This window comes from Dermochelys coriacea, chromosome 18, assembly GCF_009764565.3.
Source record: "Dermochelys coriacea isolate rDerCor1 chromosome 18, rDerCor1.pri.v4, whole genome shotgun sequence".
NCBI classification, from domain to species: Eukaryota; Metazoa; Chordata; order Testudines; family Dermochelyidae; genus Dermochelys; species Dermochelys coriacea.
In genome coordinates, this window is record NC_050085.1 from 9,636,666 (window position 1) to 9,656,944 (window position 20,279).

At 43.7% G+C, this 20,279-nt stretch overlaps 1 protein-coding gene across 7 annotated transcripts in view; it reads right to left on the bottom strand.

Annotated features, from left to right (window-relative positions):
• KAZN (kazrin, periplakin interacting protein) overlaps positions 1-20,279 on the bottom strand; it is a 728,345-nt gene that overhangs the window by 229,277 nt on the left and 478,789 nt on the right. Inside the window, exon 1 of one of the 7 annotated variants that reach the window (XM_043500176.1) lies at positions 2,152-2,698. The exons of the other annotated variants lie outside the window; for them this stretch is intronic. Within the exon in view, the coding sequence (XP_043356111.1) occupies positions 2,152-2,179 (28 nt within the window). The 5' untranslated portion in view covers positions 2,180-2,698. Of the gene's footprint in view, positions 1-2,151; positions 2,699-20,279 lie in introns of those variants that run through there. 7 annotated transcript variants of the gene reach the window in all.

A 20,279-nucleotide genomic window follows, 5' to 3' on the forward strand; every position in this document is an offset into this window, starting at 1 on the left:
GCCTTTTAATTCTGCTTTTTAAGAAGAGGTAACCTGAATGATTAAAAGGAAATGTTAATGGCTCATGCTAACAGTTTTTACAAATGACTGTTTGTAACAAACACAGCATATTGGTTCGGTTCAGTACATTATGGAACAATCAAACATGCAAAAAAACCTTCCCCACTGTGAGGTGAGAGGTGAGGTGAGAAAAATCTCATTGTCTCCAGTAGTAACTGAGAGCGCTCAGGAATGAAGTCTAAAGCGTTCGCTATCCTGCAGGATTGAGACCTCATTTGGTAAATCAGGATAAAAAACCCTCTTACCTCTTGGATGGGGGCGAGAGAGCCAGAGCGACCAGTGAAGTCTCTGCCCTTTGGTTTAACACAGGAGGGAGTGTTATCTAGTGTTGAGACCAGGGAACGGGGATTAAGAACACAAATTGGCCAATGACTGACTCGCTGTATAGCCTTGACAAATCCCATTGCCTCAAGTTTGCTATTCTGTAAAATGAAGAGCATAGGAACTGACAGATTGGATCAGAACCAAGGTCCATCTAGCCCCGGATCCTGTCTCAGAGTGGCCAGTACCAGCTGCTTCAGAGGGAGACAGAACCCTGCACTAGCAGAAAGGAGATAATCTGACTCCCACATCAGGTCTCATCCTCCTGATCAATAACAGTGAGAGATTGGCTTAAACCTTAAAGCCTAAAGACTATACCTACCTCACAGAGCTGCTGAGCACTTAAGTACATTAGCCCTTCATTCTCCTCTCCCTTTCAGTGCAGTTACTCCCAATGTCAACCAGTGAAATCAACTTGATGTAAAACTATTGTGAAAGGAGAACGAGGCCCATTAGCGTCTCTAAAGAGGTGCAAGACGCTGAGCCAGAAGGTGCTAGCTAAGGCCCAGTCTACACTTAAAAGTTCGGTCTCCATAGTGACAGTGACAAAGTGTGAAGAATTCACACCCCTGAATGCTGTAGCTATGCCAACCCAACCTTGGGGGACGATAAGGCTAGCTACTGCCACGCAGAGAGGTGGATTGCCTAGTGATGGGAAAACCCTTTCCATTGCTTCGCTGTAGGAAACGTATATCAATCTCCCCTCTGTATTTTCCACCAAATGCATCCGATGAAGTGAGCCGTAGCTCACGAAAGCTTATGCTCTAATAAATTTGTAAGTCTCTAAGGTGCCACAAGTCCTCCTTTTCTTTTTGCAAATACAGACTAACACGGCTGCTACTCTGAAACCTGTAGGAAACGTGTACACTACAGTGCTACAGTGGCATAGCTGCAGGCCGTGCACATGGCCGAGAGAACTGAATTATAGTTATGAGGCACAATCGGCTAAGTGAGTGTACTTTTAGTTGCCACATTCACACACACATCCCGAAAAATAGGAAATACACTGGTGTTTTCTTGGCCCAGTTCAGCAGGGTTTAGTGAAGTGACCTGCCCCTTAATGCTGGGTTATAAAAAAAACAGTAGCCTAATGACTATATAACTTACAGAGAAGCCTCTGAGGATATAAACCCTAATATTATCCATTTGACATATCCCATGGCACTAATCCGTCCCCTTGCAGTAAGATAAACATTAAATGTACTTTCATTTTGGTGTCTGATTGGAAACAAAAATTTACTTCTCAGCTTTCACAGATGCATTTTACATACATTTTAAAAACATTTCTTCTCTTTCTCCACCTGATTCCATCCTCCCCACCCCCAGCTGCCATACTTTTGGGGAAAAATTTTTGGTCACCTCAGGCCAATACAACAATCTGCTTTAACAAACTTGCAGGGCTGCTTTGGTTTGCAACCCCTACCTCCTCGCTAAGTGAGCGAGGCAAACAACAAAGTTGAGCCTTGTCTTAGTAACAGGTTTCAGAGTAGCAGTCGTGTTAGTCTTAGTGTAATTTTCTTCGTCGGCGTGAACAGGACAGCAACCTCAGGAGCAGTTTATTACTCAGACAAATTATCCTTTACCACCTTTACAGGCATTTAGGATCATTGGCTAATTCTATTCTGCTTAGTCCATGTTGAGAAGAGAGGGAATTACAATACCCCATTTATTTACACGTAACCTCAGTTCACCTGGTTCGACACACTGGTGCTCTGGGATTTGACCGACTGAAACGCTGTATATTAGGGTCCTGTAACTGAGCTCACTCACCGCTAGGCACCCCGTGGTGACCAGGCATGGGGTCACAGCTCTTGCGCTGGGCTGGCTCCCCCTGCCGACAGTTGCTTCAGTGCGGTGGTGGTTTCTCTGTCAATAATTCAGCCCTCCGGCTGGGTCACCATCTTAGAGTCCATCCCTGCTGGGGTCCCAGTCGTTCAAACTAAAAGTCCCCAAAATATCTAACATAAAGAAAAATCCTTCCCCCACTCTGGGGCTCTTCCTCAGTCATCTTCAGCTCATCCTGGAGCCCTCTTCCTGGGCCCAATAACCTTTGCAGTGGGTTTCTACCCCCCCATTCCTGGGGGCTGGTAGGGGAATCCAGTCTCACCCTTAACTCTGAGCACTGGCCTCAGGATCCTGGACTGAACAGCTACATCTGCTCCTTGAACTGTGCTGCAGCTTTCCCTGGGCCACTTCCTACCCTCTCAAGCTTTACCCTGCTTCTCTCTGTCTCTTCCCTGCTTAATCAAGGTCTCCCCTAGGCCTCCCTGCCTGGACAGCTTTCCTTACTCCCTGAGCTTCTTGCCTGGCTCTTCCTCAACCCCTTTTCCCAGCTGGACTTTATCACCTCTTAAGCCTGGCTCCATTCCCACTAGCGCAGCCTCCTGCTGCTCATTATGGGGAATTATTTGATTCCCTCCAGGTGGGGATCATTCTGTAATCAGGTTGGCTTAGTCGCAGGGTGAAGCCACCCTGCTATAGTTCCCAATTCTCCCCATGTAAAATTCACCGCTGGGCAGAGTTGCCCATACAAAAATGCATCAGTTACACCCTCAAAATTAGAATTAAGTGGGATATACGCAGCACGAAAGCCTTGTGCTGGACCGCTGCACAGGGGGGTAATTCATCTCCTCTTCAGGACTGGGGTACTGCAACTCCCCCTGAAATCAACAGGAGTTTTACTACTTGTTCCCTGGTGGCAAAGCACCTAAACTCTGCAACTCTAAAGTTCAACTCCTAGTTCAAAGCTGCTAGACTCTGCAGTTCCACTCCTACAGAGCTATAAGAGCTGAGATTCAGTTCAGGTGAGGTCCAACGCTCTGTAGAGATGAAAGCACCAGGTTAGACATTTCTCTCTCATTTACCCCCAGGCTTTGATTTATGTATTTAATAGGAGTTTCATTCTGCCAAAATAAACTACCCAATGTATGGAGTCAGCAAAAGACAGACAGTTATTCTTAAATCATCAGATTATACTGCAGCATTGCCATATAAAAGGGGTGGGCAAACTTTTTGGCCCAAGGGCCACATCTGGGCATGGAAATTATATGGCGGAAATTGAATGCTCATGAAATTGGGGGTTGGGGTGCAGGAGGGGGTGAGGGCTCTGGCTGGGGGTGCAGGCTCTGGGGTGGGGCCAGAAATGGGGAGTTTCTGGGGTTTGAACCTTTAGGCTACACCCAGGTTATGTTTTCAAGCTTTTCTTCACCATTATGAGGGCCAGAATGCTGGTGGAGATTGTTAGTTTTTGTTTGCTTTTATTGAAAGCTGAGATTTTCACTTATTCATCTGATTCCAGGAGCTGGGGCTTTAAAAAATACCTACACCTAATATGAGAGTTGGCAACGCTGGATTGTATCTGAACCAGATCATACTGGTTCAAAACTTAGCCCCAAAGGCATTCATGACTGAGCACAACACAAACGCTAACCTCCAATTTGGAGGATTTTATTAAGAATTTCAATATGAAATGTACCACTATAAAGTATATTTAAGAATGTAATATTTGAAAATTTTGCAAGATCAGGACTCAGACCTATACATTGGAGGGGGAGAAGCATCTCTCATTGCTATTCACCAACTTGCAAAGCAGCAACTTAACCTTTAAGGAAAAATTCATTTAGTAACAATCGTTATCTACAGGCTGGGGGCAGAACAATTCTATTGAGAACAATATATAATAGATAAAAAATAACTGTACTGCAGCAAGACCACCAATAATATGGTGCAGGGCAGTATAGAGACTATTTCTTACTTCTAAGATAGAGGATTAACGTAGTGCCAAGTTACAGCCAGGCAGCAGGAAAGCAGCTACAAATTCTGATGTTTAAAGGGGTACTGTCAACTTAAAGACAGGTTTCAGAGTAGCAGCTGTGTTAGTCTGTATTCGCAAAAAGAAAAAGGAGTACTTGTGGCACCTTAGAGACTAACAAATTTATTTGAGCATCACAGACAGCTACGCGGGGCAGGCCTGTCTCCCGGTTCCGAGTACTCCTTTTCTTTTTGTCAACTTAAAGACCATACTTCTGTCTAGGGTTTAACTATTTGTTGTTCCAAGTGACAATTAATGTTAGTAAGAGATCAGAGCAGAAAATATATTTCAATTTATTTATTTTGTGTCCTGGCAGCACTTTGCAGAGAGGCTGTTTTTTTTAAAAATACCCAACTTATAACTGCACAGCTCCCGTTACTTACTGTATTTTTCACTCCATGCATCTGATGAAGTGGGTTTTAGCCCAGGAAAGCTTATGCCCAAATACATGGGTTAGTCTCTAAGGTGCCACAAGGTCTCCTCGTTGCTTTCGCTGATACAGACTAACACGGCTGCCCCTCTGAAACCATTACATTTCAGCATCCCTGCACTAATCAGTTCCATCATTTCCCAGGTATGGAGAGCTTATGTTCTGATCTCCCAACCACTGAATCACATGCTTAATTTTACTCAGCTGAACAGTCCCACTGAAGCCAACGGGATTACTCCAGGGCATAAAGTTACTCACGTGCTTAAGTGTTTGCCTTAAGTCTCCTTCCATTTGCTTGTGGGTCTTTCCTACAGCAACGTGGCACATTGATTTCCATGGGATTTTGGTGCCTGGGTGCTTTTGCAAATCCCAGTAAAGCCTATGGGCATCTTTAGGCACTTAAATACCTTTAAATCTGGCTGTAAGTGCTGTAGAAGTGTAAAAATGATTTAGTCAAAATTTCATTGCAAGTCTCACCAAGGTGCCCGGGGACAGAATTTTAAAGGTATGTAGGTGCCTAAAGATGGTGATAGGCACCTATCATATCACCGCATCTCAGAGCCTCAGTCATAGATCATAACCCCACTGTGCTAGGTGCCGTAGGAAAGAAAGAACCAAAGAAGAGTTCCTGCCCCAGAGCTATTACAATGTAAGCCCAATGGGATATTAAAAAGCACCTACACAGGTTAGGTGCTTAAGTCCCATTGATATCAACCTTATACAGCCTTATTTTCTAGCATAATAATACAATTAACTTTTCCAGCAGATGCCTGTTATAATCTTTATATAATCCTTCAATCCTTCAAATAACCAGTCATGAGCTTACCTTTCCCTCTGACATTCACTATCAGACTCTTTTGGCCGGAATCACATTTCAAATTCCAAAACTAGCAAAAAGTACTAAATTCTAGTGGAAGGGTTTACACAGCCTATAAATTTCATTTCTCTGTTTGCTGTCAGTTTTTTCAGAGCAGCTCAGATGTACTAGTTTTCATGACAATGCATAGAATCTGAAAAAAACCCCAAACTACAAAAATTGTTTTATGCAGAAGGATTGCAGAAAAAAATCTGTTTCACAGCCTATGTTGAAGCGTTGTTAACGTCCTTACAAATATTGTAATAGGTGCTTTCTTTGCAGTACTGTACTTTCAATCTTCTCTGCATATCTGCATTGTCCATTGCATCACATATACAAATATTCCATTGATAAGAATATGGAAGGCTCCCACAGCAAGAATTTACAATCTATAAACAGGAAAAATCCTCACCTGTCATCCAATTGCAGCCACATCAAGGGAAGAGCATGGCAGCTGTCTGATAATGCACAGCAACACTAGATAACAGTTCTGGCCAGTAAATGAAGAAAATCCTATCTTACTGAAATGTTAAAGAGCTATAATGATATAATAATAATAATTAATATGTATTTAGGAAGTTTTAACAGATTTACAAATCATTGCTATGTAAAATCAGAAACAAAATGATAATCATTACAACAGAGATTTTATGTGTTGGTATTATTTTTTACCTTATTTATTATTATAAACTACAAAGGGAATTTAGACAGACTGTAATTAACAGATCTGGGAGAATACTGCACAAACATCTTCTGTGCATATCCACTTGAATGTGCAATAGTGAGGTTTACTGGTTTCAGGTGAATTCTAATCCAGGGATAGTGAAAAGATCTGGCAAAAGTCAACACGAACCTTGCTAGGTTCCATCATTGTAATGAAATACAAAGCCTGGCAAAATGGTTTCAGGTTTTGTTGCAATAGTCTGAGGTTAACCAGTGACACAGGGTCAATTTAGTGGGCGGCCTTGAAGGGGACCTGAAAGCAGAATCAGATTTCGAATTGCCTGTCCTGAGTAGCTAAAGAAAGCTATGTGCTTGAAGGATATACACTTAATGGCTGGTGAAGAACAAAAATGACTGCCCAGAGTAAACTCATGCAAGCATCTAAATCAGTCATGGTGCTGAAGTAAAGGCAAATGCTGTTAAAGTCACAAATTTGGAGGAAGCTGTGAAAAAATGAGCAGCTTTTTGCAGCAATGCTTGAAACAATAAAAGAACTCATTTGGTCCCTTTTCAGATGGAAAAAAATATAATACATTAGTTCACAACAATTACACAACAGCACAAACAGTCTGCACAGAGAACTCTGCCAAAGGGCCTCTGCTGAATCAATGATGCAGGAGTTTGGAGCAACATACATGCAGGTTGCATGCACAAATAACATTTGAATCAATATGCAGTGTTGTTGTGGTCATGTCAGTCCCAGGATATTAGAGAGACAAGATGGGGGAGGTCATTTCTTTTATTGGACCAACTTCTGTTGGTTAGAGAGACAAGCTTTCAAGCTACATAGAGCTGTTCTTCAGGTCTGGGGAAGGTACAAAGAGTGTCACAGCTAAATACAAGATCTAACAGATAATTTAACAAAAGTAGTTAGCTCACATATTCTAAGCCAATGGGACAAATTCAAGGTGAAGTGGCCTGTTATTACCCCGTTGTCATAGGACAAAAGGGCGGGTTAGTGGATTACAGATTGTTGTAATAAGCCATAAATCCAGTGTCTTTATTAAGACTGTGATTTTTAGAGTCTAGCAAAGTTATGAATTTAAGCTCCGAGGCTAGGGTGACCAGGTGTCCCATTTTCAAACGGAAAACCCAGTCAAAAAGGGACCCTAGTGGCTCCGGTCTGCACCGTCGAGCGGGCCATTAAAAGTCCAGTCAGTGGTGCTGCGGGTTGAAGGCAGGCTAGTCCCTACCTGTCCTGGCCGGCACCACGCTGTGCCCCAGAAGTGGCCAGCAGGTCCGGCTCCTAGGCGGTGGGGCCACGAGGCTCCATGCAGTACCCCTGCCCCGAGCACTGGCTTCACACTCCCATTGGCCAGGAACCGGCCAATGGAAGCTGGGGCGGCGGTGCCTGCAGGTGAGAGCAGCATGTGGAGCCTCCTGGACCCCCGTCTAGGAGCTGGACCTGCTGGCTGCCTCCAGGGCGCGTGCAGCGCTGTGCCAGGACAGGCAGGCAGCCTGCCTTAGCCCCCCACCCGCTGCGTCACTGACCTGGAGTCGTCTGAGGTAAACCCGTGCCCCAAACTTGAGCTCCAACACCCTACCCTAGCCCTGAGCCCCCCCAGCCTGGAGCCCCCTCCTGCACCCCAAACCCCTCATCTCTGGGCCACCCCAGAGCCTGCACCCCCAGCCCAGAGCCCTCACCCTCTCCTGCACCACAACCCCTCTCCTGCACCCCAAACCCCTCATCCCAGCCCCACCCTAGAGTCAGCAGCACCAGTAAGAGCCCTCACCCCCTTCCACACTCCAACCCCTGCCCCAGCCCAGTGAAAGTGAGTGAGGGTGGGGGACAGCGAGCCACCGAGGGAGGGGAAAATGTAGTGAGTGGGGGCAGGGGCAGGGGCAGGGGCAGGGCTAGGGTGTTTGGTTTTGTGTGACTGGAAAGTTGGCAACCCTATCCAAGGCTGGTCTTTAGAAAGTATTGTGCAGGTTTCCCTTGGGGATGAGAACAGATGGGTCAGAAATCAAGTCATGGCTTTGTGAAAAGTGTTCACCCACAGGTGAGAGGGTGTTTTTGTCTTATCTTTTTCCCATATGAGTTCATTCAAGAGCATAGGAATTGTCTGGTTTCACCCACACAGTTGCTACTGGGGCATTTAGTGCACTGGATGGGGTACACCACATGTTGTGATAGGCATGTGTCGTACTCATGGATCTTGAAAGGTGTGTCGTGGTGGATGTTGATCATTGTAGCAGTGGAGATATATCAGCAGGTTTTGCATCTGTTGTTCTGGCAGGACTGGTGCTGCTTTGAGTTGGTGGGCCCTGGTCTGTGGGGACTTGGGGAGCTTGTTTTTGATGATGAGCTTGGAGAGGTTGAGGATCGTCTGAAGGCCAGAAGAGAGCTTTCAGGAAAGAGTTCTTTCAGGATGGGGTCTCACTGAGTATGGTTTGTACTTGTTTGATGATACTCTGTATGGGTTCCAGTGTTTTTCTTCTCTATACATTTGATTTCTAAATGAAAATAATAGCTACATATTTAGGGAAATGTAATTGGGTTTGAGACTGCAGGACCAGCTATGGAGGAACAAAGCTAGATTCCTGACTCACCCTGGTAGCCAGAGCAATAGGGTCTGATTAGCATCATTTGGGAACAAAAAAGGCCAACAGTCTCCCTGTTGCAAGAAGGAAGAGCTGGAGGGTTCTGTAGGGAAAAATCTTAATTAGACCACCCCAGGACAAAGAGTGCGAGCTAAGGCTTATGTTTGTACATACAGTCCTGTCCTAGGAATGAGATACTTTTAATAAAGAATAGAGGCAAACCATCCCAAGTACAGATGTTTGGGAGGGTGGAGGAGAGTTGTGGGTGAATTTGGACAATATCCGTTGTGTGTGTCCTATGCCATGACTCAGCTGGGGGCACCCACCACCTGCTTACTGGGTGAAACTAAAATATGGTCTCAATTCATATAACACTGGTGATACAATGAAGCAGCAGAATCTGCCAACTACAGGGGCAAAATGGGTACGGCAATCTCTGGATCTGAGCTTGGCTGAAGACCAGTGATGTGTGAACGTTAGAAGGGCCAGTGATTCCGTTAAACACACAAACATTCTGATGCTTATTTGAACCTTACCCGATCCAACATGGGCGGCACAAATCGACAGGGAATGTCTAATCCCCAGATGAACTGGGAATACCATGAGGTCAACGACATTTTAAAACAAAGGCTAGAAGCCTGGATCTTGTCCTTATTACATGGAAGAGGTGGTGGCTGTGCAAAACCTGCTGGGGCTTGAAACAAACTGAAGCAGAGCTCTGTGTAGCTCAAAAGCTTGTCTCTTTCACCAATAGAAGTTGGTCCAACACAAGATATTACCTCGCCCGCTTTGTCTCTCTCTGAAACAAAACAAAGTCAGAGGAAGTGCCCTTGACCTCAGTGAGGCTAATGCCTTGGAATCTAAAACATCTGATTCTTTCCATGGCCAAGACAAAGCTCCAGAGCAGAGGCACAATTTAAAACCCAGCAGTCTGGAGTCCCCCCTGCCGAAGACACAGCGTTTAAAACGATTTCTGGAATTATTTCCACCTTTTCAGCATCCATCAGCGTGTCTGTCAAAGTGCCAGCACATTAAGCAGTATTTCACCAATGCTTACTCTGTTTGCAGCCTGTCACTCTGTCTTTCCCTTTGCGGCTCTGCTTACTCCAGCACTAGCTTTGCAAATGCCCTGACAATATAAAAATGTTCCATTTTCCTGGCTTCTTGCTGTACTTACCATCCCCCTATCCCCAGCCAGTGATGAGTGTGTTTTAGGTCCCAATTGTGCAAGCTGCTACATGGAGTAAATGCAATTAGGGCACACACTATGCTAAAGCCTTTTTTTTTTCCTGGGGCTCTCTATTTACATGTTCCATGCCAATAGGCTTTTAATGATGTTCTAATGGTTTCTTGTTAGCTGGGGCTGGGGTGGGGGAGAATGTTAACAAGATGATTCCCACTGGCCTGGGATGAAATCAATGACCTACAGTAATAAGGTCTTTCTATCGCTATCTTCTCTCCAGTTTCAGAGTAGCAGCCGTGTTAGTCTGTAATCGCAAAAAGAAAAGGAGTACTTGTGGCACCTTAGAGACTAACAAATTTATTTGAGCATAAGCTTTTGTGAGCTACAGCTCACTTCATCGGATGCATTCGGTGGAAAAACCGAATTCTCTCTGTTAAACTCGAGTGTGTGTTGGTGTCTGGGGGTGAGGGAACGATGGAGCAAAGAGCCTTTTTCATTACCAGGGCAGAAGCCCAGCAGATCACTGCTCTACTGAGCAGTTGATAAGGAGCCTAATTGCCTTTGCTTAATGGCCCTAATAGATAAGGTCAGACCCTGCCATACCATTCATGGGTGGATAGGGAGTACTGGCCTAGGACATCTCTTTGATGCATTTTCTCTCAGATAATCATTAGAATTACCAATCCAAAGTATTCAAAAACCACAGAAATCATGAAATTGGCTTAAATATCGTGATTTTTAAAAAGGCAGGTTGGGTTCTTTTTATTTACTTTTGGGGGGTTAGGCTACATCTGGGTTACATTTCCTGGCTTTTCTTCACCATCATGAGGGCCAGAACCTTTATTTTTAACCCCAAAATGAAAGCTGAGATTTTCACATATTCACGACTCCAGGAGTTGGTGCTTTAAAACACCCTCAAATATTCTGAGAGTTGGCAACACTTATATATGAATCGGATCACAATGGTTGAGGGAAAAAACTCCAAAACGCATTAATGATTGCATGCAGTGGTCGCTAATGAAGAGTCAGCATTCATCCCTACTGTTAAAGCATGTTGTTCTGAGATACTGCAGTTGAATGGCAAGCAATTTTGTGGGATCTCAGATGGCACAGTGTGGCTGGCTTTACAATACCGGCCACAGTAGACCTATTTCACAAGCACCGCACAAAGCAGTTTAAAAGCTTTGATAGCGGCAGTTCATGCCTGCCTGGAATTAAATAATGCAGTAGATTACAAAGTTAATAAAAGTGACAGGCTTTTATTAATCTTAGCTCTTGCCATAATGCTCTGAGACAATAGGCACCAGTTTTGATAAAGTTATCATTGCTTCACATGCGACGAGCTGAGTGCTCGAAGAAAAAAAAAAAGAAACCAAAAAAACCAGCAAACATAAAGCTTCTGACAATACCATCAGCATTAGTAACATTATATAACCTAGGAAAGCCAGGAGTTCTAGATCCAGGAAAGAACGAATGCCCCCTTCCCTCCCTCCATTCTGATATGGTGCTAACTGGCAGCAAGGCTGGCATAACATAGGCAAGGCGTGATGTTAGCGACAGCGAGCATTCAGATGCTCTGAGGACAGTAGTTCTGAGCTAGGTATGGATAACATGGCTGTTGGTCATGGGAATGTCACGTGCCATCAGTACTGTATGCTAGCAGAATCCCACCGGTTGTGCTCTGCAGAAGATCATAAAGGCAAAGAAACATGAGGAGAAAAGGAGCCAAAATGTTTGTGCATGGCCTAAAAGGAAGCCATTAATTACTCACACGCACAGCTTGTCATAGCTGCATTCCCTGTAGGCCTCTGCTAGAATCGTCCCTTTTAATAGCTGATATTAACCAAGCCCATTACTCTTCCTTTTTTTCACGTGCATGGATTCAAGCCAGCAGTGTGAGTAGGGTGCAATTGCACCAGAGGCCATATACTCCTTTGAAATACATCTTCTGGCACCGAGCGAAGCCTTGGATAAAACACCAACATGGCAATTTTCACAAGCTTGCCCCCTCCCTTCCCAACAGCTGCCAACAGTGGCAAGAGAAAAGGCGACCATGGGTGACTAGACACTTGCGATTCCTGCATCTTGCCAGGGGGTTAGACTAGATGACCCTTGGGGTCCCTTCTAACCCTAGGGTTCTAGAATTTTGATTCGGACGTTTTGGGGGTGGGGGAGAAATACCCCCGAGCAGGAGCCGTGCATTTTAAAATTCTCCAGGGCTCTAATTGCCATGCTAATAACTGGAGGTTTGACGCCGCATAGCAAGTTCAGAAGCAGTACAAAATAAGTTGCTCGGCATGTATCAAACGTGCCGTTGTGCTTACACCACGGTGCACCACTTGAAGGATCTTATTCATTTAGCTTTCTGATTGCAGAGCAGTTTCCAGACGCCATTCGGAAGCAAGAGAGATGGAAAAACAAACACTTAAACCTGTTTATTTTGAGCAAAACAGAATTTGCGATGGAGATGGGATTGCTCGAAAGCTGAGCGTTGGAGAGATTTTAGTTGGGGGCTGATTCTGCCACCCAGAATCCAACACATCATCAAGGATCTACAACCTATCCTGAAGGACGACCCATCACTCTCACAGATCTTGGGAGACAGGCCAGTCCTTGCTTACAGACAGCCCCCCAACCTGAAGCAAATACTCACCAGCAACCACACACCACACAACAGAACCACTAACCCAGGAACCTATCCTTGCAACAAAGTCCGTTGCCAACTCTGTCCACATATCTATTCAGGGGATACCATCATAGGGCCTAATCACATCAGCCACATTATCAGAGGCTCGTTCACCTGCGCATCTACCAATGTGATATATGCCATCATGTGCCAGCAATGCCCCTCTGCCATGTACATTGGTCAGACTGGACAGTCTCTACGTAAAAGAATAAATGGACACAAATCAGACGTCAAGAATTATAATATTCAAAAACCAGTCGGAGAACACTTCAATCTCTCCGGTCACTCGATTACAGACCTGAGGGTGGCTATCTTTCAACAAAAAAACTTCAAAAACAGACTCCAGCGAGAGACTGCTGAATTGGAATTAATTTGCAAACTGGATACAATTAATTTAGGCTTGAATAGAGACTGGAAGTGGATGGGTCATTACACAAAGTAAAACTATATTTCCCCATGTTATTTCTCCCCCCCACCTCCTCCCCCACTGTTCCTCAGAGGTTCTTGTTAACTGCTGGAAATGGCCCACCTTGATTATCCCCATAAAAGGTTTTCCTCCTCCCCCTCCCCCCGCTGGTAATAGCTCATCTTAAGTGATCACTCTCCTTACAGTGTGTATGATAAAACCCATTGTTTCATGTTCTGTGTGTGAGTATATAAATCTCCCCTCTGTATTTTCCACCGAATGCATCCGATGAAGTGAGCTGTAGCTCACGAAAGCTTATGCTCAAATAAATTTGTTAGTCTCTAAGGTGCCACAAGTACTCCTTTTCTTTTTGCGATTACAGACTAACATGGCTGCTACTCTGAAACCTGTAACAATAATAGTGGAAAGACAATTGATCCGAAATTGAAAACTGCATCTCACAGTGAAAAAATGAAGACATCCAAGCTGAAAAGGAAAGGAAGACTGGTCAAGAGCTTTAGCCTGAGTCCTAAAAGACCCAGGTTCAATTTTTGGCTCTGCAACAGACTTCTTATATGACCTTGGGCAAATCACTTAATCTCGTTGTTCATCTGTAAAATGGGGATAATAGCAGTCTCCTACCTCACAGAGGCATTGTGATGATAAATATATTAAAGTTTGTGGGGTGCTCAGATAGCACAGTAATAGAGGCCATATATGTACCATAGACAGATGGAAAAACAGGTATTATGCAATCTCTGTCTCACCTTAAACAGGGTTATTTTTCGTTATCAGGTGAAATGAAGCAGAATATTTCCATTCTTTGTATGAAAATATGCTGTGAAACAAACCCAGAAGATGCAGAAGGTTTTAACACTGCATTTCCTCGGACTATGAAATGCAAGAGAGCCATCAGCATACGCAGGAGGTTGCACCACAGAGAAACTTTGTGTGTAGACACAATTCTGACGAAGCGAAAGAAACGTGGTCTTTGTGGTTACAACGTGTGACAGGGAGTCAGCCCCCAAAGAGGCACAAATGCAGTCAGAGTGAATTTAATTCTTTAGCTGAGTGAAAACTGGCATAAAAGTTGGTTGAGGAATTTGCTCAATTGTTCCGCTGCATAAAATGCTTTTCAAAGCTCTCCGGGAGGGCTTCAGCAGCTATTTAAAATTACAGCACAGTTTGGACAATCACCAACTCTCTTTTTATTTTAAAAAGGCCTGTTACTTTTGTGAAGGTTGCAACGATCATTTACTATATTACACATTTAGGCCCCGATCCTGCACCTGGATCTCCATGTGCAGACTCCCATGTTCACAGGGAGCCTTATTGACTTCCATCGGGCCCGCCTGGCTCACTCTGCCAGCGTGGATCCATGGTATTGCCATGGCACCTAGAGGTTCCAGCCAAGATCTGGGCCCCGTTGTGCTCGGCCCTGTACAAACACGCAGCAAGAGGCAGCCCCCATCCTGAAGAGCTTACAAACTAAACAGACAGGACAGAAAAAAAGGTGGGAGGTGGAAGTAAGGAGAGATTAAGGGATTTGCCCTAGGTGATGCAAAAAATCTGTGGCAGAGAGAGGAATTTAGTCAAGATCCCACTGAGTCCCTGTCCAGTCCCTTAACCATAAAACTAATCCTCCTCACTGGATCCTGGTAATCTGGAAACTAGTCCTGCTCTTTCCAGAACCAAACAGAAACAGCTTGCTCAGGCCAAAAGCTGTAACTCTGTTTCCTTTTTCAATAATGTGAAATAGCAGTCTGTAATAAAGCAACTTTTGGAATTATGAACTTCGGTTCCAGAAAAAACACAAACTCGGTGATGGACAGCATAGTATGTCCTGGCAATACCCCATCTGGGTCCCTGACTGGGAAAAAATAAAAAGCTATGAAGAATGCATTGCGTTTTATTCAGCTCCTGATTAAGTACCAGTGCAGTGATATGATGTATGAAGAGTAGGGTGGATGCAGACATTTTAATCACTCAGACCAAGAGAGGGATGCTGCTTAATGGAACTGTCGATCTTACTGACAGCCTACATCCGTAAATTCAGGCTTAGGAGCTGATGTTAGTGTTACCCCCTCGCTGTACCTGCTGTATAACTCCAGAACAAACGCAGCCCACTATTTACACAGAGGCAAACCCCTTAATCATTGATTTCTAAGCAAAGGAAGAGAGAGCTTGGGCAACCCCAGAACCATTTATCCCAAGTTGTCCCCCTGCTAGGCCTATATTTGTAGTCCATAACTGTCTACTGCCGGGTTTCCTTTCTCTTTCCTCTGCAACTGATGATGGAGGATACCGGCCCATGGTCTGATGTCATATGGCCATTCCTGTGTTCTTCTAACACTGGCGTGAATGTATTATGGATACAGAACCATCGTCACAGCGCTCACAATTCCATATTCGCTTGGCTCACGTGACTTAGTGTTATGAGACCCTCCCTCCAGACTCCCCTCCCCCCGCCGCAACCCTCCATCCCTTTTCAATCTCAGAGGAAATATACAGGTTTCCTCCCCTCCTAATGCCTGCTCATTCTGCTCTCCACTCCAGTCTTCATGTCTGTAATCATGTTATTTAAACTTCATACAGTATTTGGGATGCTATAAATGATGCTATAGTTGTAGTGTGATTTAATGGTCATTATCTTCCTCTGGACAAATAGTTTTTAAAGAGCTAGAAATTAATTCCCTTTATATATTCCACTGGGGCAGGCACCATGCCCCTCTCTGTGTTTGTGTACCGCATGTAGCACAATGGGATTCTGATCTTGAGTGGGTCTTCTGGGCATAACCATGTACCAATAATAAATAATATTCATGTATGGCTTTCAGAGGGGGAAATAATGTTTGTTCTTGGAGTATTTAGAGAAGTGTAGCAAAAAATTCCATCAAAAGGTGCTTGCATTGTTCCACTACACATGCTGTACAATTGTGTGCTGCTGTCATCTAGTGGATGGAACGAGAACCACTTAACTGTGTGTCATAAGACCTCCATAGCTATTAGAAAATCTTCGTTTATCCAAATGGCAGGTGGCTGCATCTTCTCTGCAGTAGGACCCGAGATCCAAACCTGCTGTCCACATGACGTTTCAAGTGACAATGATATGAAGCACAGTGAAGTTGTCAGATGGCCATGAAATTGCTACACCACAAAAATCTTGCATTTAATGTATATTTAAAACTAACTTCCATACACAGTATTCCACACAATTAAATAATTAGTGTAGATTACTTTAAAAAAAATCAGTGCAAAGAGCAACATTTATAATTGACAGTAATTGTTGCCAGCTTTACAGTTCATTAATTATAGTAAGAGCACTTTCAATGGATTTGACACAGCCATCCTGAAATCCTGGCTGTCACAGATGCAGGAAAAGGCATTGAAGAAATGCCAAGGATTTTGTGGCCTAAATGCTCAGAAGTACTTAGTGATTTGGGTGTCCAATTTGGGACACCTTTAACACGACCTGTTTTTCAGAAAGCACTGAGCATGCAACGTCTGAAAACCAGGCATGGTAAGGTGTCTTAAATTGAGCACCCTTTTGAAAATTAAACTCTGTCTCTTCCTTACTCTCCCTAGTTTATCAATGAACCAGGAATAGGACTGCTGAGATATACCCTATGGAAGAGGGAACACCTGATTTTTTTTTTTTGAAGCAAAAATGTCTCTGTCAGGGCAGGTCTACACTACAAATTTACATGAGTGCAGCTGCACCAATGCTCTCCCGTTGGCTTAATAACTCCACCTCCGCGAGAGGTGGTGGCTATGTTGGTGGCAGAAGCTCTCCCACTGACACAGCTCTCTCTACAAGGTGGTGAGGGGGTAAGCTTGATATAATTATGTCGCTCAGGGGTGTGGATTTTTCACACCTCTGAGTAATGTGACTATACCGAAAGAAGTATGTAGGGTAGACCGAGCCTCAGTAGTGCAGCGAGTCATCAATTCAGGATAGGTGCATGGTCTGAAAACAAAAACTAGCAGCCAGAGAGAACTGTGCAAATCTATTACAGGTACAGAGCTTATTTTAATTTTGGATTCTATCTCCTGCACTGGGAGGGGGATGGGAGGAGGGAGGAAGAGAGATGGAGCGATTTCTCTGCTCCACTTTGATACCCTTCAAAAATTCACTGCATCAGAGCAAGGAAGCATGATTGATAAAGGGAGGAAAGGGGAACTCGGGAAGAGAGATGAAATGGAATTTTAAAATGTAGACAAGGAGTGATGGGAAAGGAGGAGAATGTGGATTATCTGAATAGGATATGAAAGGATATGAAACTATAATAAGAAGCATTGCCAACTCTCACTATTTTACAGTCTAGCAATAATTTGTGCTTTTTGTAAAGTCTCAGCTCCTGGAGACATGTGAATACATGAAAACCTCAGCCTTCAATTTTAAAAAAAGTATGTTTATAGCCCTTATGCAGTCAAAAAAAGCTTGAAAATGTGACCCCGTGTACTATTCAAACTCAAAAAAGGCAAAGAAAAAGAACCCAAAAGGAATTTTAAATATATATCTGATGACTTTTTAAGACAAATTCATGGTTCTGCGGAGGCCTGAATCATGATTTTTGAATGCTTGGGATTGGCAGTATGGTAACAATTAACAAAAATGATAACTATTATTGTTATTAGTGGCAGACAGATACCCAGGAAGCAGTCGTACAGAATGAGAACTAAAGGGGATAGTCACCAATCATTTGGATTTGCATTTGCAGTGCAATATGGCAGCAGAATAAAGACTATGTAATTTTGGGCTGTGTACTCCAAGGCTTCACATCATGGACCCTGCTTCTACAGCTTTGATAAGATCTCACCTGGACTGTGTTTGGTTCTGGGCACTTTATCAGAAAGAAACTGATGCAAGTAAGAAAAAGAACACTAATTACCAGGGGGCTTTAAGGATTTGGAGGATAGATTTTTTTTTTTAAATGAATGGGTGAGATCTTCGGTTAGTGTGAATCACTAACTCCACTGATTTCACCAAGTGAAAATCTGGTTCAATATGTACAGTTTGGCTGAGCAATAACAGGGGAACAGAAATGCCTCCAAAGAAGTGAAGCGTGTAAACACCACACAAAGTAGAATAGGGTAATTCACAGTGATACTATTAGGAGCAATGAGATAAAATTAATTTTAACTAGGTGTCAGGAAAAACTTCTTCTGAATCTTTACCTCCCACACTGCATATAATCAAAAATACCAATGAGCGAAATACACAACGGTGTAAAAGATCTGGGATTCAGCTCAGTTTGATGCATGGATTAGGTCACTAGGGTCTAAATCATGGAATTACTCCTATCCCTGTTTGGGGAGAGTAAATGGCTCTCAGCAGATTAACACTGTCAAGTTTTTATTAATTTAAATCCTAATCACAGAATCCAGATCTGATTTTAAATTGGCCCCATTCCAAAATGGAACCTAGCAAACATCTAAAAGTGAACTGCATTGATTTTCAAAACAAATACAAACATTAGACACTGGGCCCAAATACAAGCACCCAAACCACTCATGCACTTGGGCCCGGTGTGCTTAAACGCCATCAATTTAAATGCAATTTACGTACCTTTTTAAAGTTAAGCATATGCTTAAATGAGTTCACAAATTGAAGCCTTAAGCAATCCAATGGAATCAATGGCCTGATTACTCAGTTGTATAAATTTGCTCATGTGCATAAGTGTTTCAAGGATCAGGACTGAAGCAAGGAACTGAAGGAAATACATGAAGCAGCCAATATCACATACAATTGCATGTGCTATTAAGTGATTTGTAATCATCACTTCAAACCTAGACCTCTCTCAATTTAAATGGCTTTAGGTCAGATTTCTTTAGGACAGAATGGAGAGAGATATTTTAATTTTTCATAAAGTGCTTTTGTCTTTCCCTACACAGATGGAGAAGGGAATGGGGGGAGAGAGGAGGGAGGGAGGGAGTACGATGCTTTGTATCTGTGACATTAAATCTACTTCTTCTATATCAGCCTGGATTCTTAAGATAGGGGGCTCCTGGTTGATTTATGGTACAGGCGAGTCACATTTTACGTGGGGATTAGGTTCTAAAGTCAGTGCGTAAGGCGAAAATCGCGTGTAGTCAAAATTACCCTTGAAAATCCCTTAAATCGTCCATAAACTACAGTACAGTATACTGTACATGGTTTTGTGTATACCATACAACCCTGTACAGCCGGGGTTGGCAATCTGCGGCACACGTGCCAAAAGTGACAGGTGAGCTGAATTTTGGCGGCACTCTGCTGCCACTCTGCCGCCGGCCCTGCTCAGCCTGCTGCCGGCCTGGATGAACGGAAACTAGGGCCAGCTGCGGGCTGAGCAGTCCTGGCCCCTGGCACCGCTCAGCCCGCTGCCAGTCTGGGGTTCCAGCCGCTGGTCCCTGTAAATGTAAAATGTATTATTGGCACACAGAACCTTAAATTAATGAAGACTTGGCATGGCACTTCTCAAAGGTTGCCGACCCATGCACTAGAATCCACTCAGCACGGCAAGATGCTCACACATAGGGTATGTCTACACTACCCACCGGATCGGCGGGCAGCGATCGATCCAGCGGGAATCGATTTATCGCGTCTAATCTTGATGCGATAAATTGATCCCTGAGCACTCTCCCGTCGACTCCTGTACTCCACCGCCGCGAGAGGCATGCGGGAACTGAGACCGACTGAGGGAATAGCAGATTCACGTGTCCTATCTCACGCTCACTCCGGTGCATATGCTCATTGAGTAGAATGGTGGGCGGAATCGTTATTTTTCTTTTTTTCTTTCTTTTTTTTTTCTTTTTTTTTTGCCAAGCGCGTACAGTTGAATTCGTGTAAGTTAAATGTGCGTATGATGCAACTCGCCTGTATTACTTTGAACAAAGAAAAAAAAACAAATACGGACTCAAACTCAATCTTCACAGTTGTCAATATTAATGTAAGTTTTCAGGTTTCACTGACTTAGATCTACGTTTACATAGGAGAAACCAAAAAATATTTTGTATTCTCTGTATGGAATAGGTGACTAAGAGACCCACCTTTTTTCCTTTCATAACCCCAAAAGAAGCTGATATTACAGAATTCTCAGAATAATTCAAAACTCTTTTTCTTTCCCATTAGGTCTACTACATTTTAGAAACATCATCTTACAGATTATACATGGCGGGGTAGATTCTGATCTCAGTTACACAGAGCAAATCCAGAGTCACTTCAGAGAGTTGGATATTGACAGTTACATCAGGACTATTCCAGACTCACTCCCACTGGGAGA